The sequence below is a fragment of the Equus quagga genome, chromosome 8 (assembly GCF_021613505.1).
Source record: "Equus quagga isolate Etosha38 chromosome 8, UCLA_HA_Equagga_1.0, whole genome shotgun sequence".
NCBI lineage: Eukaryota > Metazoa > Chordata > Mammalia > Perissodactyla > Equidae > Equus > Equus quagga.
In genome coordinates this window covers 121,275,984-121,300,641 of record NC_060274.1, presented here as the reverse complement: position 1 = coordinate 121,300,641, position 24,658 = coordinate 121,275,984, and the positions used below count along the sequence as shown (strand labels likewise).

Sequence of the window (24,658 nt, the reverse complement as noted above, 5' to 3'; positions counted from 1 at the left end):
TCAAAATAAAAGTAATTTGTTTTTCAGACAAAATAATGGTAAACTCTTTAGAGTAACACTATCTGCCATATTCATCTTCCTCAGAAAACAGGAGTCTCAAACTCATAGGATAGCATAGCCGTGTGACTGTGTTTCTCACCGAGTCCAGTTTCCTCATCTTTCAGATAAGGTGAAAAAATCTCTGGAGAGGGGCTGATTTAGGAAACGCTGGAGGTAAGAGATTCTCTTCCGAAATCCTGATTTTCTCACTGCTAGAAGTAGTGAAGATTTTTAGAAGCAGTGTGGGACAATGGTTCAGAACACGGTTTCTAGAGCCAGACAGGATGAGTTCAAACTAAAAAAAGTGAAAGGATCTTCATAACTAGCTTGAGCACTCAGACTTGTTTCCTCTTAATATTTATTACAATAAGAAAATGCCTCTAGAATTGAAAACAAATTTATTTTTAATAGGCTTTAAAAACCCACAACATGCTTTTGTTTCTAGCCAAGACAGAAAAGGAGGAATTGAATTTACCCTCCCAACTGAAACTATAGATGAGGACAAAATATGTTAAGCAACAATTTTCAAGGCATTAGACATCTGACAATAAGGGACAATGATCTCTGAGATATGGGAAAGAAATACCATATTAACACTAATCAGAAGAAAGCTGGAGTTTCTACATTCATATCAGTCAAAGTAGACTTCAGAGCCAAGAACACTACCAGGGATAAAGAAAGGAATTTCGTAGTGATAAAGGATTCAATTAATCAAAAATATAGAACAACTGTAAATATTTGGGTGCCTAATAACAGAGTTTCAAAAAACATGAAGCAAAAACTGATAGCAATGCAAAAAGAAATAGACAAATTCACAATTATAGCTAGAGATTTCATTACTTCTCTCTCCATAATTGATTCAACGAGTAAAAAGAAGGAAATAGTAAAGAATCAGTAAGGGAATAGAAAACTTGAATAACATTATCAACCTTGATCTAATTGGCGTTTATAGGATACTCCAATCAACAATAAGAGAAAATACATTTTTTTCAAATGCATGGAACATTCAGAAAGAGCATGTGATGGGCCACAAAACAACTTTCCATACATCAAAACAATTCAAGTCAACAAAGCATGTTAATGCCTGATCTAAGTGCCTCATAACTCTAACAGAGGGCTCGATTGAGGGAGGGCCACCTGACTGAGGTTGAGGCAGTTTGGACCCATCTCTGAGACTTCTCTGTTGGAGCTGACAGACAAGTCAGGACTTCATCTCTCCTGTCATGATGTACAGTCAGGCATAACTTGACAGAGATATGAAAAATGCCTTGTTAGGAGATTTCAATGTTGTACAAACATCATACAGTGAACTTACACAAACCTAGATGGCATATCTTACTACATACCTAGGCTATATAGTGCTAATCTTATGAGACCACCATCATATGTATATGATCCATCATTGACCAAAATGTCCTTATCTGGCACATAAATGTATATCTGGGGCCTCCAAGGGTTACTTTTTCCAGCTCCTGGAGGAAATCCATGAATGATAGAATAGAATAAGGCCCACAGAGAGAAGAGAAGCCAAGAGATAAGAAAAGATAAACAGAAAGATAGATATTCTTCAAAAATAATTTTTGGACTCTAGATCCAGTTATTCATGATAACAGTTCATTACCATATTGCACAGCTACAGTATTTAATTTATTTGTTAATTTTGCTTATGCCAGTTTGTGTTGTGTTTTATCACTTGGAACTGTAACCGTCCTAACCATAATGGTAACATGATGGCTCTGCGGGTTTTTCATGTCTTCAGCTAAACGCTGATGCACACACAGCAGACAAAGGTGAAAGCACCCTGTGGTAACCCACGAGGGGTGTCCTTGTTCAGATTTATGACGCCTTTGGAATCAGACAAGCCAAGTCTGAACTGAATCTGGGTTCTACGTGTAGATTACTAGTTGTCTGAGTTTTCATAAGTTACATATACTTGAAACTCAAACTCTTCCTTTTAGAATGTGGATAATAATAGCCATATTTCGAGGAGAGGCATCAAAACAAACATATAGGACTTAGGAGGCTTCTAAAGTTTAAAAGTTGTAAGTGTGGCACAGATACTGGCTACAATTGCTCTGTTCTTTCAGATTTTTATGAACCTGACTTAAATCTCATATTACATAGCTGATGGAAATTCTAATACCCCCTCTAAAACTTCCTCGACCTCTTGGCTCCCAAAACGTGAATAAGCACTCAAACAATGCTATTGCATAACAGAACCCCACAAAACATAGCCATAAAGTGAAAAATACATGGAGTAGGTGGTCAGGTGTCCAGACTTCTCAGAGGGGCTTAACGAAGAAGTATCACAACACTCCTACCAGGTACATGGCCAGAAATATAACACAGAGAACAGGGTCTCCAGTGAGTCAGGTCCAACAGCAAGAGAACAGTGAAGGTTAAAAGTCCATATGGGGCACAGAAAAATGTGCCTCGTTTAGCTGTGGACACCACTCTCACCTCAACTATCTCTGAATCTCATCCATCACCTCCTCCTTCCCTTACCTGCCCCTTGTTTAATCATTTCTTCCCCCTTCTTTTACCGTGTTTAGGTTTATCATCGTCAAACATGAGGTGCACTTTCAGATAATGCCAGCCCACTAGATTTACAAAGCTTGAGTAGGGCCTTGTATGGGGTGGAGGAGGGAGGATGAAAGAAGGCTCTTAATATGGAGACTTGAGAATAACATGCTCACAGCAGGTGGATCTATCCTGATAACCCAAAATCTATCTTAACGCTGTATTAACTTTCATTGGCTTGCCTAAGGGAAAACTGCTTTTCTTGGACTAACAACGTCTTTGATATTTCATACATTTATCTCATTGTTTATTTGCTTATTTTCTTTCCAAAATTTTAGAGAAAAGATTTGCTGAATTTTCAGAAATTAGGCAGTTTTAGATTTTGAATGAGACCTGATATATACACAACAATTTTTTTTGTCAAATTATTCATACACCATTTGGCAGGAACTGAATCTCAGATTTTCCTTAGCCAAAAAGTCATTGTGTGCAAACAATCATTGATCATATCCTTATCAGGGTACAACAAGAACTTTAGTTGATGTTTCTCCATTCAATTATTTCTATTACTCAGACAGAGTCTGTACATCCACATAAATAGGTCCTGTACAAAAACATTTTAATCAGCCTTCAGAGCAACACTCTCCTGAGAACAGTGACTCACACAATAACTGGATGTGGCTACATACACCACACATCATTTTAAGTGAGGCTTCAAATCCGAAAATGCGTTTTGTTCCCAATGGAAACATGATAACCCATGATAAACAAAATATGGATGAATAGGAACCAGGGGTCCAAGGTAAGATCCATGAATAGCTCCGTGATTACAAACAATATGGCAAATCAAAAAGGTAAACGGTATTTTCCTCAATTACTCTCAGGCCATATGAATGGAGATTGAGTAAGGCTGGAAAGATCTGCTACAGCAGTTCTTAGCTCCACCGAACATGCTGCTGTGACATAGCACCTCCACATTCAATACCCCAACCCAACCACTCAGCCTCCTACCCAGCATCACCAGTACATGTTTCCTCATCTTGTTCCTGGTTGCCAGGACAATGCAGATGATGCCCGTCATTTCTGAACTGAGTGGGAGAACACACAGGCAAAGCTCTTTTCTCTAAGTGACACTCATGGTTCATCAACTTGCCAATTTTGACGTTAATCCAGATAATTGTCCTAATAGTTTCTCACGGTCTCCCTTCACCTCCTTATTCCTAAAACTATAAATCATGGGATTCAGCATGGGCATCGAAATGGCATAGAAGAGAGAGATCAACTTCTCCTGAAGGACAGAGGGGCTGGAATGGGGCTGGATGTAAGTGAAAATGGCCATGCCATAGCACAGGACAACCACTGTGAGGTGAGAGGCACAGGTTTGAAAGGCTTTCTTCCTGCCCTCTGTGGACTGGATCTTTAGGATGGTGGAGATGATCTTGATGTAGGACAAGAGAACCAGACATAAAGATGTCATCAGCAGCACAATGCTAGAAACCATGATTGCAACCTCATTGGAAGAGGTGTCCACAGAGGCCAGTCTGACCACAGCTAGGATTTCACAGGATGTGTGATCAATAAACTTGTCTGTGCACATGGGCAGCTGAAAGGTGATGGTAGTATGCATGAGAGAGTTGATGGAGCCACTGACCCAGGATGTGATGGCCAACCTAGTGCAGAGCCCTCCATGCATGATGACCGAGTATCTCAGAGGGTCACACACAGCCACATATCGGTCATAGGCCATTACTGCCAGTAGAACAAACTCAATCCCACCCAAGCTGAGAGAGAAAAATAACTGGACTGCACAGCTCACATAAGGGATTACTTTATGTTCTACAAGAAGATGTGCCAGCAGCTGAGGAACAATGCTTGTGGCATAAGAGACATCAACAAGGGAGAGGTTGATGAGAAAGAAATACATGGGGGTGTGGAGTCTGCTGTCCAGTCTGATCAGAAGGACAATGAGGAAGTTCCCCAGCACTGTCACCAGGTATGTGGTCAAGAACAAGAGGAAGAGAAAGACCTGAGTGTCGCAGTCACTGGAGAGGCCAAGGAGAATAAATTCTCCCACACATGACTTGTTATCTGTTCCCATTGAAAAATGTGAGGATTATTAGTCTGCAGAGAAAGTCAGAAATAACAGAAATTGTTAAATCAAAGAATTATAAAAGTAACTTTTTATCTATACATACTGTATACAACTGGCCAGCCTTAGTCAGGTGTTTCAGATCATTTATGGGCAAAGATGACAGGCTTTATCCTGACATACGTTATGTCTTCTCTGTATCAGAGAACAGGCCAGTGCCTTCATAAGGACATGTGTGGTCTCAGGGAGATAGTCAAAGCCTGCAGATAATGCAGTGTAATTTTAGGAGCTCTACATCTTTATGAACTTACCTCAGATTCTAGGGCAAGGAGAGGACAGTGGATGACAATGGCAGGCCAAATGATAAACAATGAAGAATAATCTGGTTGGAATGTTAAAAGAAAAGAAGTCACCTTAAAAATGTCACTTAGACCCACAATGATGAAACGGATAAGTCTATTACAAAAGGGAAGACTGAGAGGAGAGAGAGACTTGTGGAAAGATCTGGAATCAGAGAATCTAGATTTGGCATCTGATTTTATTTAGCAGCTATATGATTGTGGTTTAGTGAAAAACTTTTATCTATGAAATAGATAATGTTATACTACCCACAGGTACATTTATGCCTAAATGTAGGAAACTTATGGGAAAAGCACTGTGCGAATTGTTACTAGCAGTTGTACTGTAGTAGTATGAGTATTAATAGTAACACAACCTCTGCCTTGGGGTAGATAAAGTAGCAAATGTGATTTTCCCATGTTTTCACTACACAAATTCAGACCCAAGTAAAACTGGAGGGAAGCTTTAATGAATCTGAGAACTTAGGGATTAATGGGACACTTTGAAGGTTTTTGGTCATTTCCACAGCCTCTGGTCCTTTTGGTGTTTTTGATAGATTTTGGTCTCTGCAGTCTTTAGTGGGATGAAATGAGGAAGGGAAATTAAAATTGTATCTTGCTCTTTTTATTTTTTTCTTTTCAATTTACTGCTATTAATAATCCACCACTCGTATATGGTCTCAAACAAAGCAAAGCAGAGCATGGGTGCTGAGACATTCTCGATACAAGAGAGGAAGGGCAAGCACGTGTTTAAGGAGCCTTCTTCATAGTCCAAGCCAGAAAAGAAAGAAAGAATTCATGTAGATTTACAATGGAATGGAGTTTCCTGTTTGCTTTCTTTTGCTCTAATATGTTATAAAATCAATTTTGAATACTAAATAGAAATAGTTTAAATTTTAAAAACTATCTGAAGCACTGACTAATTCTTATTATTTCTCCATGCCTGCTTATTCACTAACTTCCTTTTCTTGCAGTGCACAAAATAAGAGAAAGTAGGAGCTAAAGGAGGCAACAGGGATTGATGGCAGAAACAGAGCTGATTGCCTCATCCCAGAACTCATACAGGGCCCATATTAGGGTCTCTGAGCAGAAAGGTCAAGACTATCTATGTTTAACACTCTTACTTCTTAAAGGACAAAACAAAACAAGTAGTTCCAGAAATGCCCTTCTCATTCATGATTCAGACAATTTCATTTTTATAAACCTCTTTCCTAGTGTCCTCCTCAAACCTGATCTCCCTTTTCAACTGTTCTTCCTTTCCTGCTGTATCATGATACTTCCATCACAACCCCTCACTTTGCATTTCTCAATCATGATCAGTCTGAGAAAACATCTACTTAACTCAAAACCAATGTTGAACAATGACCACAGTTAAGAATCAACCCCTTTTAGCTCTTCCTCCTGTACAAGTTTGTTTGTGTTCTCTTCTCAGTATTTATTACAATTCTGGCTATGTTACCTTTTTGCCAGGTGCCTAATGCTCCTTTAATAGACAATAAAATCTGAGAAAAGATGTCAGCAAGATGAAAGAATAATAGGCTCCTGACTTTCCCTTCTCCCACGGATGCACCAAATAAACACCTACACACAGATTAATTCCCTCTGAGAAAAATCCAGAAACGAATTGAGAGACTCCTACACTTCAGAAGATTGAGAAAATACCCACAGTGAAACAGGTAGAAGTTGAGACACATTCATGCCATAAACCCAACCACTGACACAATGCCTTAAAATTGGGAGGGAACTCACAACTCCAAGCTTCTCCCTGAGGATCAAAGGGATTGGACCACATATTCAGCACACCAACTTTTATGGCTGCCACCCGAAGGACTGGCTCCCAAATCACTTAGCTCTAAGGTCCAATGGGGCTCAGTATTCAAGAGTGCCCTAGGTCCACAGAAAACAAAGAGGCAATTTTAAGTGGAGACACACAAGCACTTCCTATGGCTATTCCTCTGGGTTTAGTGCAGCTGAAGGAGGCAGAGGTGGACAGCTTCAGGTTGCTCCCCAGAAGATGTTGACTGTATATTTTCCTAGCTGCTGCCTGAAGGTCAGGATTCTAATTACCCTGCATTTGGGAGCCTAGAGGGCAGGTAATTAGTAATCCTCTAGGAGACTGAACAATTCAGTGAGTACTTCCTGTGCTTTCTCTCCCCAGAATACTTCCAAACTCATTTTATGAGGCTAGCATCACCCTGATACCAAAGCCAAACAAAGATACCACAAGAAAAGAAAACTATAGACCAATATCTCTCATGAACACAGATGGAAAAATTCTCAATAAAATACTAACAAACTAAATTCAATAATACATCAAAAAGATTGTATACCATGACCAAGTGGGATTTATCTATGGAATGCAAAGATGGTTCAACTTCCCCAAATCAATCAATGTGATACACACACTGGCAGAATGAAAGATGCAGAAAAAGCACTTGACAAAGTCTAACATTCACTTACCATTAAAACTCTCAGCAAAATAGATATAAAAAGAAATTTGCTGAACACAATAAGTTGCATTTATGAGAAGTCCACAGTTAATGTCATAATCAATGGAGTAAAACTGAAAGCTTTTCCTCTAAGATCCAGAACAGGGCAAGGATGCCCATTGTCACCACTTCTATTCAACATAGTACTGGAAGTATCAGCAAGAGCAATCAGAAAAGAAAAAGAAATAAAAGTCATCCTAATCAGAAAGGAAGTAAAATTATCTCTGTTTGTAAATGACATGATCACATGTATAGGAAACCCTGCAGACTTCACCAAAACACTGTTACAACTAATAAATGAATTCAATGAAGTTGGAGGATGAAAATCAACATAAAAAAATCATTGGCGTTTCTTTACACCAACAACAATCTATCCAAAAATGAGATCAAAGAAATAATCCCATTTCTTTTTTTTTTTTAAGAGAAAGGACTCTTTGGTTTTTTTCCCACTGTATCTCCCCAGATCCCCCCTAGTACATAGTTGTATATCCTAGTTGCAGGTCATTCTAGTTGTGGCATGTGGGACACTGCCTCAACGTGGCCTGACAAGCGGTGCCATGTCCGCACCCACGATCCGAACCAGCAAAACCCTGGGCCGCCGCAGAGGAGCACACGAACTTAACCACACGGCCACAGGGTTGGCCAGAAATAATCCTATTTCTAATAATATCAAAAAGAATAAAATACTTAGGAATAAATTTAACCAAGGAGATGAAATATCTGTGTCCTGAAAACTTTAAAATATCAAGGAAATAAATTGAAGAAAACACAAATACATGGAAAAATATCCCACATTCATGTTTTGGAAGAATTAACATTGTTAAAATGTTCATACTACTCAAAGCAATATACAGATCTAATGCAATTCCTATCAAACTTGCAAACCACACATCTGATAAAGGGTTAATATCCAAAATATATACGGAACTCATACAACTCAATAGTAAAAACAACAAACAATTCGATTTAAAAATTGGCAAAAGTCCTGAATAGACATTTTTCCAAAGATGACATACAAATGGCCAACAGGTATATGAAAAAACATTTCAGCATTACCAATTATCAGGGAAATGCAAATCAAACCACAGGGAGATATCACCTCACACCTGTTAGGATGGCTAATATCAAAAACATAAAAGATAATAAGTATTGGCAAGGATGTGGAGTAAAGGGAACCCTTGTACACTACTGGTGGGAACGTAAACTAATACAGCCATCAGGAAAACAGTTCTTCAAAAAACCAAAAATAGAACTACCACATGATCCAACAATTCCACTTCTGTATATATCCAAAGGAAATGAAATCAGCACTCCCATGATCATTGCAGCATTATTCATGATAGTTAAGACATGGAAACAAATTAAGAGTCTGTGGAAGGTTGAATGGATAAAGAAATTGTTGTATGTATACATATAGTGGAATATTTTTCAGCCTTAAAAGAGAAAGAGATCATGCCATTTGCAACAACATGGACAAACCTGGAGGAGATTATGCTAAGTGAAATAAGCCAGAAACAGAAAGGAAAAAAACTGCATGATCTCACTTATATGTGGAATATAAAATATCAAATATATAGAAATAGAGAGTAGAATGGTGGTTACCAAGAGGGGGAAGTGGGAGATGTTGGTCAAAGGGTACAAAGTTGTAGTTATTTGGGATGAATAAGTCTAGAGATCTAGTGTACAGCATGATGACTATTGTTAATAATACTGTAGCTAACACTGGAAATTTTCCAAGAGAGTTGATTTTAGGTGCTCATCACAAAAAAAAGATAACTATATGAGAGAATGATATGTTAATTATCTTGGATGTTATAATCATTTCACTATGTATGTGTATACAAAATCATCATATTGTACACCTTAAAAAATACAAATTTTATTTGAAAAAATAAATTAATTACTTAAACAATAAACCCTAAGTTACATCCTTTGGGTAATATCATGCTCATACTTAAACCTCAAGCCACGCCTCTCCATGTTTTGAGCTTTCTTTGTCTACTTGAAACAATCTGCACTGCCTGCTCAGAACACAGTATTGAAAAATGATATACCTCTGTGGTTCCTCTCCTTAGACATGAGCACCATGAAGGAAGGAATTCCTCATGCTTGTGCTTTATGAATTGTGGTGAATATAAGGTAATACTGTGGCCATAACTAATAAAACACAGTATGTGATGTAATATGATAGGTGTCATTGAAACAGTCCATGAAAAATTACCTCCTTAAAGCATTGCCACTAATACCTGAAATCTATTACTTTTATGTTGAGCATTGTTCTTTTTGTGAAATGGTTAAAAATCAAATAATACTGAATGGGAGTTTTAAAATATGAAGTACTTAATCTTGTGAACTATTACATCAGCTTACACCGATCCTCAAAAACAGGTCATATGAGAGAAGAAAACTGGGAATTTCAGTGTGAATGACACTCAAATTGCCAGAACAGTTAGTTAGGCATGGACTGCAAAGAACAACTTTTTTCATTTAAAATATTACCTTTGTTGGAATCTAGTTAAAATTACCTCCATGTGCTTTCTCCTAATATCCAGTAATTATTAGTTGTTGCAAATATCAGGACTGAAATGTTATCTCTATGACAAAAAAATAAAAACAAAAAATAGGCATTCAGATTTCTCAAAAAAACATTTTCACATGACACAATATACTTAAAACTTAAATTTTAATCAATCGTCATAGTCATTTTCTAAATAAAGCAAATTTTTTCATTGATTTTATGGAAACATATTTTCTGTTATAAAAATTAATACAATTTGTAACTTGTTATTCTTCAACCTTTTCTGCCTCCATAAATTCAACCACAGTTTTTTCTCCTATGGTTTTAATTTCCTATCACCTAACAAGATCCTTAGATGAAAATATATGCCAACGGGGTAAGAAAATGAAGAGTAAAAATTTCAGATGACTGTGTTAGGTGATGTTAAAACCAGGACTATTCTTTATCTGGAGGTGGGGGGTGGAGTTAAGTAAAATATGGTTTCTGCATGTTCCTGCCTCTTTTTTCCTCAGTTTGTCTTCTAACCCTTCATCTATGAGCCAAATAGTTTCACTCTGTCTCTGTAACTCTTCACGCCAAGGCCTCCCTTCCAGTAGAAATGGCCCATACTCTAAAATTGCCCTTCCTCTCCCTGTCTTGAAAAGAATAGCAGGAAAGTCAAGATCTTAAGTCAAGTTAAAAGATATTCTAATAGTAAATTCTCAGGCAATAACTTTTGTCAAAATTTGTAAACTCAGGGCAATTTGGAGTCCTGGAAATCAGACATCTCCAACTAGTCTCTTATAATTTACTTAAACTCTGACCAGTGCATCTCCAGATGGGAGTCCCTTCCATGCCCACCTCCCTACAGCTCTACGCTATGCCAGTAACAATATGGCTTCTAAATATAAAGTATCTTTTTAACCTTTGCCCACATCCTCCCCTGCTCTAAAAGTATTCCTGCTGTGATAGTATTGATAACGCCTTGAAGAACTATGAGCAACCGCTCATCATGAAAAGATGAGTAACCTGACCCATACCATAGATAAATAAACTGAGTATGACAGCATTTTTCATATGTTGGTGCACATAGACAGGATCATTGCTGTGATTCTCTGGGGATGTCTTCAGATGCTGCTGTTCACATTTTTAAATCAGTTTTCAATTGCATTTAGTCTCTATTGCTACACAATGGACCACACTCCAAAATGCTGAATTTTCCTTTCCAAGGAAGGAAATATCCCGGGCTTTACACATGGGTACCTTTTCTTTTTTCTTTTTTCCTTTTTTTAAAGATTGGCACCTGAGCTAACAACTGTTGCCAATCTTCCTTTTTATTTTTCCTGCTTTTTCTCCCCAAATCACGCCAGTACATAGTTGTATATTTTAGTTGTGGATCCTTCTAGTTGTGGCATGTGGGACGCTGCCTCAGCATGGCCTGATAAGTGGTGTCATGTCAGTGCCTGGGATCGGAACCAGTGAAACCCCGGGCTGCTGAAGTACAGCACGTGAGCTTGACCATTCGGCCACGGGGTCGGCACCCATGGGTACCTTTTCATCTGCAACATTCGTTGCCACATTTTATTATCCTGCCCTGTAGTGAGTGAGTGTATTGTGCCTTTAAAACTAACAACATTTTCCACTTCTATTGGCTGACTGCTTCATAAATTTTCTTCTCCCTCTCTCTTCCATTAGGAAGAGAAACATATTGATTTGAAAAGACTCAGGAGGTCTGCACACTATTGAAGAGTTCCTCAGTCTCTCACCTTCCATAGTTAAATTATATTTCAGAATAACAACCCTTTTCACTACTCATGACAATTCAAAGAGTACATGGTAAGACAACACTTTGGATCATCCTCAAAACTCCAATCTGAAACACAGGGAGCCTTAAAGGTGAGTCCATTACTCATAGCGTCTCCCATCATTATAGAGATGATGCCCTACACCTAAGGGGTAAAAAACCAAAAGCTTTTTCTCCGCCAAGAGTGTGTTTGTGCATCATTTTTGTAACATTCCATTGAGTCTTAGTCATACTGGCCCCCTTACTGGAGCCCTCTATAATCTTAGCTGAGACAAACAGAAGTCCTGAATACAGAAGCAGAGAACATGAAGGTAAGTTTACAAGCTACAGATATGTTTTCTTTCTTTATGGTCAAAATAAATCTGAACCATACCTTTTTGCAGTTGAGCTCTCAATAGAAATGGCACTTTCATTTAGAGAAAGATTCATCTGACCTGTGGCCAAATACTTGGTTGTTGTATACACTGAATGCATCCTTCATGGGCAGGAACATTTGCATCATTCTAATATTTGGAAGTAGAAGATCCCAAGGCTACTTGGATAGGTGAATTTTCAAAGATGGTTATATATCCTGAGAGGGCTGTTGGTTTTTCTTCTTTCTTCTTAGTGTCTACTTCATATATGATTTTGTTGCCTGACTTCTTATATAAACTGAGTCCAATTACTGAGACCCAGTTTCTCCAATATATGCAAACCTGAAATTCACCTTTGATGATATATGTTATCATGATGTCATTTTGTAAATGCTCACCTTCTTTATATCTTTAGTCCCCTATAGATATGACTAGAGTGTTCTTTTGCAATATAATTCCCTCAGACTGGCAAGTCTCCACAGTATAAACCCGATAGCCCGTTCTAGAGGAAACCAACCCCGAAATGAGAATCAGGAGACCTAATTGCTAGTCCCAGTTCACATTCTTAGTGTGTATGAATTTAAGCAATTCATTTAACCATTTTACATTTCAAATTTCTACCACTGAAAGGAAAATCTAAATACTTTGTATACAGATTCTTAAGGAAATAATTGAGAAAAGATACTTTAAAGCTATCTACAATTTAACTTATCTGGAAATATACTCCTACTACATGTTCAAGAATAGCAATACCTAATTAACCATTTTATAGATCTGGGCTGCCCCCAAAACAGATGCAAAATTCATCCACAGGAACTCCAGTTTTTAACTATTAAACATTTGCTTTTCCCGATTCCCCACTTTTTCACTCTTTCTCTTTCTCTCTGCCAGTACTAAAGTTTGGAATTGAGAAACTCATAGAACAAAAATGTAACTAAGTCTCCAGCCTCTGGAAAGCAGAATTATTTTACTACGTTTGCCATACTATTTAGAGGGAGAAGATTTTGGCATTCATAGTTCATATCTCTGATCCAAAGTCCCTAAGAAATCAGATCAGTTCTATTTCGGCCCCTCTAGAAACCTATTTGCACCACCCTCTGTTGATACCTCTGTTATGAGCTTTCAAACATCGATTAGTGCCAGACAAAATGGACATATCTACTTCAGTCTAGGTTTATGCTGGTTTCTAAAGAGGGCTTCCCTCCAACAAAGTGATGGACCACAGAGATGAAGAGTCCCAGACTCCTTAGCTCCAGGGCTTAAGAACTCACCTGGGACTAGTTTACATTGTGAGGGAACTGCTGGGAGGATGTTCACAGGTGCCCCACATTGGCTCAAACACAAACCTAATGAGGCACAGCAGTGGCTGAATTACCAATATGGGGCTGACAGATTCCCCTGAGAAGCTTTATGCGTTAGAGTGTTAATTGCTGTCACCACTCCCAGTTTTCAAGGGCAGGGCCTTGAAGCCCCCCTTCTCTCTGTGGAAGGCTATTCTCCATCCTCCTCAAACTACAACAATCCACTGAAGCCTTAGATCATTCTCAAAAGTCAGAGATGTCAGCTTTCTGAGGTTTTAGGATCTTCTCCTATAGCCCAAACCTGATCGATCTAGGCCTCCATCCAATCCTGGATTCCCTTAAGCTCCAGCAAGCCTTTGTCTCTCCTTCTGAAGATGAGTGTGGTGCTTCACTCCCCTGAGTTATTAGAGTCAAAGAGTCTAGGCTGCTGTGAGCATTACAAGGATGGATGGACACCGAAGTACCTTTCTCATGGTACTATTCAAGTTACAAAAATAATAACATTGCAGAGAAAGACTTAAGACTCGAAATAAAATCCCAGAACGGGGATGAAGAAAATCTTACAATTTATAGGGAAAGAGAAAGGTCATCTAAAATCCTCAACTCAGAAGTGTTAACTTTCTATTCTTCTTCAAATCTTAATTTTTATGAATAGAGTCAATGTAATTTTGACAGAACACAGTCATGTTACCATTCTCTAATACATTCTTTAGTCATCATCACCCTTTAAGTAAATCATTCATTCATTCATTCATCCACTCATCTACCAAGTCAAATACCCAGGAACTCTCAACACCACCATTTATGTATCCATTCATTTACCCAACTGTCTAAAACCATCTCGATACTCACTGATCCCTTTTCTTATCTGCTCATCCACCCATTTATGCATTTCGCCATAATCCACATGCCAACTCATCTATTTCCCTAATATACATTAGTTATCTACCAAACCTTGTATACTCACCCAACGTATCATCCTTCTGCTTATCCACTAATTTATTCCATCGTGTTACCATCACTTCTGACATTACAGCACCCAGTGACTGTGACAAAGTTTCTGCAATATTTCAGGCCATAGAAAGGGAAAGTAGAGACGCTTCTCACTTCTCACCTGAATTTCTAAACTCCCATTGAATTGACAGAATTGGTTCGATATTTTCTCTGAGGAAAGTTGGAAAAATTCCATGGCTATGAGGGTTTTTAGTCATAGTATTCAGAAGTTGACATCACTTCTGTTTTTCTCCATTCATCTGCAGACAACAAAGACAAACTTTCAAATTCCAAGGTTTTAACAAGGACTCCACAGCACTCCCAGTCACCCCTGCTCAAAATCTTGAGAAATCTTCCTTCTCATTCAACCTCTATCATTCAGCAAGTTGTATAACACTTACATTGAAATGTCTCTCACATGGATCCTTCCTTCTCATTGTAGATAGTGCTGGTCTCCATTATTTCAGCATTTTGTTCCTAAGCTCAATGTAATTCAGTGCCTTTCAAAGCATGATAGGCTTCTTTCTACCCAGACTTATTGAATCAGCAACTATGCAGAGAGGCTCCAGCAAACTGTGTTTTAATGAGTCTTTCTGATAGATTAAAACACTTGTCAGGTGTTTCTGATAGAGTAAAATTTCAGAACTGCTTGCGCAATTCATTCTGTAGACCATTGTCACGTTAATCTTTCATTACAACGCTTTATTCTACCATTACCCACTTCATGGAGATTTGATCTGAAGTCTCCAATGCCTCGAACTCTAAATCTCAGCTCACTGAGAGAGAAGAGATTCAAAGTTTATCCTCATCTAAGTTTCCCCTGCTTCTCTCCCTTGTGAGACCCCACCGTTACTACAATTCCTGCCACTCCCCAAACAGGAAATGCTCCTTCTTCTGCCCAGGAAGATTATCTCACAGCTGTCTATCTAGACAGTGAAATAGCTCCTTCAAAAAACATTTGTGACAAACTCGCTACTACTTACTTTCAATTTGTAGGCTTGAGTTTGCAAGAAGAGCATGAATATAATAAATTATTTGTACCAAGCGCTATGCATATAATTTGGATAAGCTGCTTCCAGATAAGTGGTTTGTGTGCCTTAATATTCCTTGGCCTAAAGAGCCATTATTTGCCATTGTTAGAGTACTTACTTGAAAATAGCACCCATTTCCCTATTTTACTTTTCCTTTAAAACAGACCTTAAAAAGTAATTTAGCTTCTTCTAGATTCCATTTTGGTTATTGAAAGTTTGAAAGAACAATATCCCCATCTTAAACAAGAAAAAAACAGATAATCTACAAAATCATAACTATTCTTGACATCATCACAAAGCTGAGTCGCAGGGAAACCAATAGAATGAAATCTCAGGAAGGACAGAGGTACCTCCAGAGAGACATGAGACATGAGCTCTGCCTTACCTGGGCCAAAGCATGAGAGGAACATATGGCCACCATACAAGCCTGTAATAATTGATTTATCAGATTGCTAAAGACTGAATGTGGGAGGACTATGAGTACGCAATGGCTAGGAGCCACAGGAAAAAAGGAGTTCACTCCAATTCTCAAAATTTTCTCCACAAACTTAGAAATTTCCTCAGAAGGATGTTCACGGAAAAATGGAAAACCAGAGAAAGCTGCCTTCATGATGCAAGTTCAGTCTCTTTTGTGGCACCAAAACTTGAAGCCACTGGGGGAAGGGCAGAAAACTCTGTTTCCCTCAGAGACAGATGAAGACTCATTGCTGAGAAAAAAGGAGGGAAAAAATCCTTTTAACACTGGGGTTTCCATGAGACAAGAGAGCATTCTGGGTCTGGACAATGAGACATCTCCTAAAGCTGGGGAAGGGAAAAGAGCACTAAAAAAGCCCCAACCCTGAGACACAGAGACAAAGGATGTGCCTAAGACTGAGGTAGAACCAGGACAACAGAGAATAAACCCCCACCCTCCATCATCAAACTAGCAGGAATTGAGGAACAAATCACACAGTTTGCCATGGGAAGGAGGCAGCATGTGGAAGGACACACTCTCTGACATGCAGTCTCACAGGGAGAGCTTAAAACTAAGGGTGGGACAGCAACACCGTGAAAAGTCTCCAACCATTGAACATCCTACTCTAAGCACAAGAAATAACCAAGAAAATTAAATATGTTAGTGCACTGAGGATAACCATAGTAACACAAAACTCAAACCCAGCTCAATCCATGACTGCACTGATTGTCACACTCTCCCTGACAATATGAGACTACAGGATATATTGAAGAGATGTGCCCATTACAAGGCATAAGACTGTTTATCTCAGAGTCTATTATCCTACACACAAAATGTCTGGGTTTCAACCAAAATTAAGATCATAGAGAAAGCAAAGGAAAGATACTCTGTCACTGGACAAAGCAATTAACAGAATCAGAATTAGATATGACTTAAACATAGGAACTATCACACAGAGGTTTAAAATACCTCTTATTAAAAAGATAAAAGATCTAGTGGGAAAGATGGATAGCCTGCATAAATGCATGAGGAGATTCAGCAGAGAATTGAGAACTATACGGAAGAATCAAATGGAAATGCTAGACATGAAGAACATGGCAAGAGAGATGAAGAATGCCTATAAGTAGACTCAACAGGGTTGAAACTCAATCAGTGACGATAAAGAGAAGTTAACAGAAGTTAGCAAAATTGAAACTTGAAAAGAAAAAAAAAATAATAAAAAGAGAGTACCCAATATCAAACAATCTATGGGACAATATCAAACCATCCAACATACATGTAATTAGAAAGTCAAAAAAACTTGAGATAGGGGCTGGCCCCGTGGCCGAGTGGTTAAGTTCGCGCGCTCCGCTGCAGGCAGCCCAGTGTTTCGTTGGTTCGAATCCTGGGCGCGGACATGGCACTGCTCATCAGACCACGCTGAGGCAGCGTCCCACATGCCACAACTAGAAGAACCCACAACGAAGAATATACAACTATGTACCGGGGGGCTTTGGGGAGAAAAAGGAAATAATAAAATCTTTAAAAAAAAAAAAAAACGAGACAGAAGGAGTAACGTCTAAAGTTATAATGGGTGAAAAAAATAATGAAAGAAATCAGAGCGCAAATCCAAGAAGCTCAGCCAAAAAGAATAACTAAAAACTAACAAGCCAAAAACTAGACACATTATATTCAAACTGCCAAAAAGTCAAAAATAAAGTGAAAAACTTGAAGGCAACCTGAGAAAAAAAGGCACACCACATACATACAAAGATCCAAATCAAACCAGATTTCTTGTCGAAACTATGCTAGCCAGAACAAATGGAATAACATTTAAAGTCCTTGATGGGGTGGGGGGGGGGGGCGGTGACTGTCAAATGAGAATTTTAAATGCAGAGAAAACATCTTTTGAGAATGAAGGAAAAAAAATAAAGACTTTTCCAGACAAGTGAGAATTAAATGAATTCATTGCCAGCTGACCTGAACCACAAGAAATGTTAATGAAAGCTCTTCAGGCAAAAGACATATAATCATCCCACAGAAAATTGGATCTATACCAAAAAAAGAAGAAGAGTCTTGGAAAATTTTACCACACTGTCAGATAATTGAAGATCTAATGCAAAAATAATAGCAACGTATTTAGTGCTTATACCTTATGTGAATCTAAAATGTATCAAAATAATAGCATAAACACAAAAATAGTGTGTGGAGATGACTTCAGAACAAGACCATGAAGAATGGGAGCTGGTGCTTGGGAGACTTCAACAAGCCAGGCCTGGAGTTGGCTTATTTTCTTTGCATCCATATTTCAGAAGTTAGAACTTGGTCCTACGGCCATACCTCACTTCATGGAAGGCTCACATTAAACCTAACTGTGTACCAGGAAGAAGAGGAAATGAGTTTGATGAGCAACTAACCAGTCTCTGCCACATACCTTGGACTCTCACTTGACTAGGCTACATTTGAGGTTATGTGCTTATTTCAGACCTCTACAATTTAAGAGAGATGTTTAGATATTCAAACCCTGTGGAAGAAAATCCTTGATAAGAAGAAGTCTGAAATCATGCTAATGAGTAAATGTTGAGAAGATTTAGCCTGATCATTTGCTCCCTTCAGTGTCATCTTGGCAGAAGGACCCAGTAGCAGCACGTGGTCTTCAACCTCAACAGACCAGACCAAAGAATCTGATCCAGATTGGAGATCCAGTTCGCTTCTAAATTGCTTTGCTCTTGATTGAAGAAATAAGCAGTACAAAGAGTATTTTAAAATGCAGGCAGGTAACAGGTTGTTCTTCACAGAAACTTATTCTAAGACAGTGATCCCTGCTGCCTCTGCAGGAGGACATCAAGTCAATACCCACAACATTATACCATATAACACAATAACATCTATAATCAATGATTACTAATGTCATCAAGGTTTAATGTCTGGGTACCCAGCTTTAAAATATTTATTGTGATAACACCAATGCAGTCTCCTCTTTATCTGCACCTGTGCTACAAGACTCAGTGTTTTCCAGGTTTGTCCATTTGGGGGTTTACCATGAGAAGGCCAGTTAGGCTAAGGTACCACAGATGCCAGCTTCCAATGGATCCCAAAGCAAGAAAGACTCTCTAGATGGTCTATGTGCAGTATAAACAGTTCTGCTCCTTGGTCCTTATGGCCCCACGTGTTTACCGGTACTTGAAGTGTCTATGACAGATTGTGATGCTGAATAGAGCCTATGGGAAGCCTTGATTTGAGAATCAAAGTGTCAGTCTATAGGGTTTTGGAAAAGAAACACGCCTTTTGAAAAGGTAGCTGTTCTTTTGAGAAACTGCTCTTGCTTGCTTTTGAGCCCTAGTAGTAACTGGATGCCTGGTCATCAGAAACCAGGTCACTAATGCACCTGGAGCTGTACATCAAAGCCTGGTTTGAGAAACAAATCATAAAGTAGTATTTATGGGACCAGGCCTAGCAGATGCCGAAGAGTCAAGCAACTGGCATAAATAGTTGCCTCATATTCCGATCATGTCTATTCCTGCCACTGAGCCATCAGCTGATAATATAACCTCCTACATAATCACTATGACTATTTAATTGAAAGATGTGACCCTTAAGACCACAAAGAAAGTGTTCCTCCTAAAGGAAAGAATTTTAAACAGTATATTTCAGCATCACTTTGCCTGGAAGGAAGAGGATTTGAAGCCAGTGTATACACCGACTTAAAGGCCATGCCTAATCTTTTGCCTCAATATAGAAGATAAAGTTTAGAGGACTGGGGACACAGAGCTTTAGGGAAGAGATAGGAGTAAATTCGTGTGTGTTCCATGTGATTTCTCATGACAAAGGAGGTTCTCAGTTTTCATGTGGACAAGAACACTGGCATGCTTTAGGAGTCAGTCAGCCTCATTTCCCAAGCACACCAGTGATGATGGTGGCAAAGATGAGGAGTATCTTTGGGTTCAACAACTTGAATTCCATCTAGCCAAGACTAATTCAATTACTACCATCAACAACTATCCATCTTGCTAACCGCAGAACCAACCCTAAACCTCCAGTAGAATACAGTGCTCAGATTGTGGTCTCTAAATTTTTATTTTTCATCAAAAGGAACCAGTGCTTCTTGGAGAAACAATTCCAATTATAAAGCAGGAAAGATAAAAGACAGGACTGTCACATTGTATCACACCAGAAAGTAAGGAAGCTTTTGAAGATTACCAGGGTGATGTGGAAAAAAATTAAATGGACAATTTGAACAGGCTCTTTGGTAGTCAGAGTAATGACCTCCTAAAGATGTCCCTGTCCCAATCTTTAGAAACTGTCAATGTGCTGCCCTCCATGTTAAAAGGAACTTGCAGATGCATTTGTATTAAGGATCTTAAAATAGGGAGATTATCCTGAATAATCTGTGTGATCCCAGTGTATGTAATCACAAGGGTCCTTAAGAGAGCATGGTGAGAAGATCAGAGTCAGAAGAAAGAGATGTGATGGTGGAAGCAGAGAATCAGAGTCAGAGAGAGGTTTAAATATGTTGTGCTGCTGGCCTTGAAGATGGAAGAAGGAGCCATGAGCCAAGGAATGGAGGCTGTCTCAGGAAGCTGGGAAAAGCAAGAAATCTGATTCTTCCCCAGCCCTCCAGACAGGAATGCAGCCTTACAGACCCCTAGATTTGGGCCCAATGAAACCCACTGAGGACTTCTGACCTCTAAAACTGTAAGATAATAATTTTTGTTGTTTTAAGCCACAAACTTTATGGTGATTTGTACAGCAGGAATAGGAAATTAAAATAAGCTCCCACTCAGTAAATAAGGTATAATTTGAACATCAATTAGGATAATAACTACAGTGAACACAGTGAATAAGTTTATGTTGATGAGTTCATAATGATTAAAAAAAAAAAAACTCATTTGTTGCATTAAAAAAAAGTGGTAAAGGACCAGTCCCAGTGACCTAGTGGTTAAGTTCAGTGTGCTCTACTTAAGCAGCCTGGGTTCAGTTCCTGGACACGGACCTATACCACTCTGTTAACAGCCATGTTGTGCTGGCAGCCCACATACTAAAAAATAGAGGAAGATTGGCACAGATGTTAGCTCAGAGAAAATCTTCCTCAGCAAAAAAAAAAAAAAAAAAAAAAAATAGTGGAGAAAGGGAAAAAATCAAAAATTTATTCTGCCTTTCCTATACTAACTATAACTCAGAGAGATGAAATAGTGGTGAGGAGGAAGTTTCTATTATAAATGTATTCCAGATAATACAGAGAAAAGGATGATAAAACAGTACCTCCTTGAAACCCCTAATAAAGGAATTAGGTCAGTTGTTCTCTCCCAGGGGTGATTTTGTCCTCCGAGGGGACATTGGGCAATCTTTGGAGACTTTTCTGATTATCAAAACTGGCCAGTGGTGGGGAGAGAGTGCAACCGCCATCTAGTGGGTGGAGGTCAATATTGTAAAATACAATGCACAGAATAGCCGCCATAAGAAAGGTTACGTACCCAAAACATAGATGGACATTTGCTGCTATAGAGAAACCCTGAGCTTGGCAGTGTAATAACTGCAATAAATCCTAAAAAAGAGAAACAGAACATAGTGTACCTCTTGATAGAAGTACATGCCGTCATCTAGAAAATATTCTTGCCAGAAAAAACCACACACTTAAATCTGATCAAGCTTCTCGATCTAACAGGAGATACAGGGTCAATGGAGCATGCAACACTATACACCTGGGATGCCATAAAAAGTCCAGACTGCATGGAAGTCCAACTGGGACAAACACTCCTGTTTTTTTCAAAAAATAATTGCAAGGAGAAAGAAAGGAAATTGAAGGTGAACCTATAGATTAAATGAGTCTTCAGAGAAATAGTAGATAATGACATTGTATGGAATTTATTTGAACTCATTTGAACAAACAAACTGTAATTTTTATGTATTAGGAATTTTTTTTACAAAAAATCTCAGTGCTATTTTTATGGTTATTAAATAATGAACAAGATTTTTTTCTCAAATATTTTCCAGTGTCCAAATTTCAAAAGTTATATTTAATGGCTTTATTGTTTAGAATATCACCTTATTTTGCTCCTGCATCAACAGCACTTTCCTCCCTTATACTGGGAATGTCTTTCACAATCAGCTACTAATTACGAATGTCTGTCATCTCAAACTGGTCCAAGCAATTGAATTTATCCAGAATTTAATTTACTGAGAAAATGCATCTTGAAAAAAAAAGACCTATGAAATGAAAAGATAAAAGTAAAAATTTAACGCATGGAGTATAAGGTTATACTAGTGATTTCCACATACCTAAAACCTACACCCAACACTTCTACTTCCTGAAAAATGAAGACTTACCCTTCAGGTGAGCCCAAACAAGCTGAGGAGCTGATGAGGGCAAAGAGATCATGGGACGGGTAGTGGAGGAAAGTCACAAACGTTGTCACCACGTGACCACTCACAGAGATTAGGATACAGCCTCTTCACATATTCTCCTCCTCCAAGTGTCCTCTGTATATTTGTATTGTTGATTAATTTCCTTCTACTTTTGTCTCTTTCTCCTACCGTTTTATATAGGATGTGCTCATGGTGATGAATTTTGATGGTTACTCCAATTTTATGGAGTATTCAGACAGGATTATGACATTTTAGAAGAGGAATGGGATCCACAAGGGAATTCCAATCTGGGAAAAGATGAAACGTTCCTCTGAAATCTCTTTCAAATGATGTGACTTGACTTGGCTTTTCCCTTTGCCCATTGCCAATATCTCAGTTCAGATTCTCCTGATGTCTCACTAGTATTCCTGGGGCAGCCCCTAGCTGGTTGCCTCCAATCTTTTCTTCCCCTGACTCATTTGCCAGATTGATGATTCAAAAACGTAAATTTTATCAAGCCATGTTCCTGCATAAAACTCTTTACTGGCTCCCTGTAGTTGTCAGGGTAAAGTTCAAAATCATTCAGCATCCAGTGCCCTCCAAGACCTGGCCCCTCCTGAATACTTGCTTCATCCTAACTACTTTCTCAGCCTTCTCTGCCCTGCAAGCATAGCTCCAGAACATTTTTGGACTCTCCGGCTCTCTCCCAGCTTGGCACATTTCACAAGTTGCTCCTTTGTTTAGGTTGCTTGTCACCTGGACCACTTATTCTCACTTTCCTGGTCTCCATCAGGACCTCCTCTGGTTCTTTCATACAGGAAGACTTCTGTAATCATCCCAAAGGCTTACTGTCTTTGTGACACTTATCACACTGCATTTTTAATTGCTTTATTGCCTGTTATCCCTATCATATCCTTGTCAGGATTGAATCATATTTGACTATTGTCTCAAGGACCATTTATTGTCACTGAGACACTCCATTAATAGTTATTGAATTAATACCAGGAGAAAGTTAGTCTACTAGCATTCACATCTTTTGGGATGCCTGCCTTTGTAACAAAATTTACAATTGATTGCTCTCAGGTGAATTTAAAATGTCAGCTGGGCTTTGGATTACATGAACCTTCAACACTGTTTGAATGCTGAGATTCTGTGATAATATTTAACAAATGGAAGAGCTGCAGATCAACTGACTTAAAGGAGAGAGACAGGAAGAAAGAACTTCAAGACTTCTTCAAGGGAGCGAGAAGACGAACAACTGTCGCATTCTGTCTCCTTGTTCCCCTTCTTCATCCACGTACAATTATTTCTTCTTCCTCCTTGACATTACTTATTTGAGACTTGTTCTCAGAGGTGCGGTCCACTCTCAGGCTATTCCACCTCAGTAGATCTATAAAGATAGCTGGAGCCCTCCTGTGTTGTTGGGGAGGAGAGATGGGGGGAGGCTTAGTATGGCGACTAGAGGGCGACGTCTGCACAGATCACTGAACTATCCTGATTCCTAAAATACATATTAAAATTGTCTTGTCTTTCATTGGCTTTGGCTGAGGAATGTGTCCTTTCTTAGATAACTATGTCTTTGATATTTTATGTGCTTATTTGTTTCCTAAGTCTCAGAAAAAGAGAGTATACATTTTTCATAGATTGTACAGTTTTAACATTTAAATGGTACCCCTTATATATGCAGTACAATTCTTCTCAAACTGTTTCTATATGTTAAGAAGAGCTTGAAAGTTTTTCCTTGGCCGGTAACAGCCTTGTGTACAAACACCGTTAGTTATATTCTATCAGCATAAAACAAGACCTTTAGTTGATGCTTCTCCACTGAATTAGTTCCAGCACTCAGACAAAGAGATGATGTCCATTTTTGTAGGTCCAGCACAAAAGCATTTTAATCAGCTTTGATAATAATACACTCCTCAGAAGAGTGATTCACAACTCCTGGATGTGGCTACATGCACCACACATTATTGTGAAATTGCTTTTGTTCCCAATGGAAACACAATTAACTTATACAAAATTTGTATGAATAAGAACCAGTGGTCCAATGTAAGATCCATGAATAGATCCATGTTTATAAACAATGTGACTAATCAAAACAGTAAATGCGATTTTTTTCATTACTCTCAGGCTATAGGAAAGAAGATTGAGTAATTGTAAAGTTCTGTTACAGCAGTGCTTAATTTCTCTGAACATGCTGCTGTGACATAAAAATACTCCCACATTCAACACCCCAACCTAACTGCTCAGCCTCCTACCCAGCATCATCAGTACACATTTCCTCATCGCCTTCCTGGTTGCCAGGGCAATGCAGTTGATGCCCGTCATATCTGAGTTGGGTGGGAGAACACACAGGCAAAGCTCTTTTCTCTAAATGATGCTCATAATTCATCAAGTTGCCAGTTTTGACGTTAATCCAGATAATT

At 38.7% G+C, this 24,658-nt stretch overlaps 1 protein-coding gene across 1 annotated transcript; it reads right to left on the bottom strand.

Annotated features, from left to right (window-relative positions):
- Positions 1–3,703: 3,703 nt before the first annotated feature.
- LOC124243425 (olfactory receptor-like protein OLF3) lies at positions 3,704–4,657 on the bottom strand. Its single transcript, XM_046668994.1, has one exon. The coding sequence runs from the start codon at positions 4,655–4,657 to the stop codon at positions 3,704–3,706; it is 954 nt and encodes a 317-aa protein (XP_046524950.1).
- Between the last annotated feature and the right edge of the window lie 20,001 nt (positions 4,658–24,658).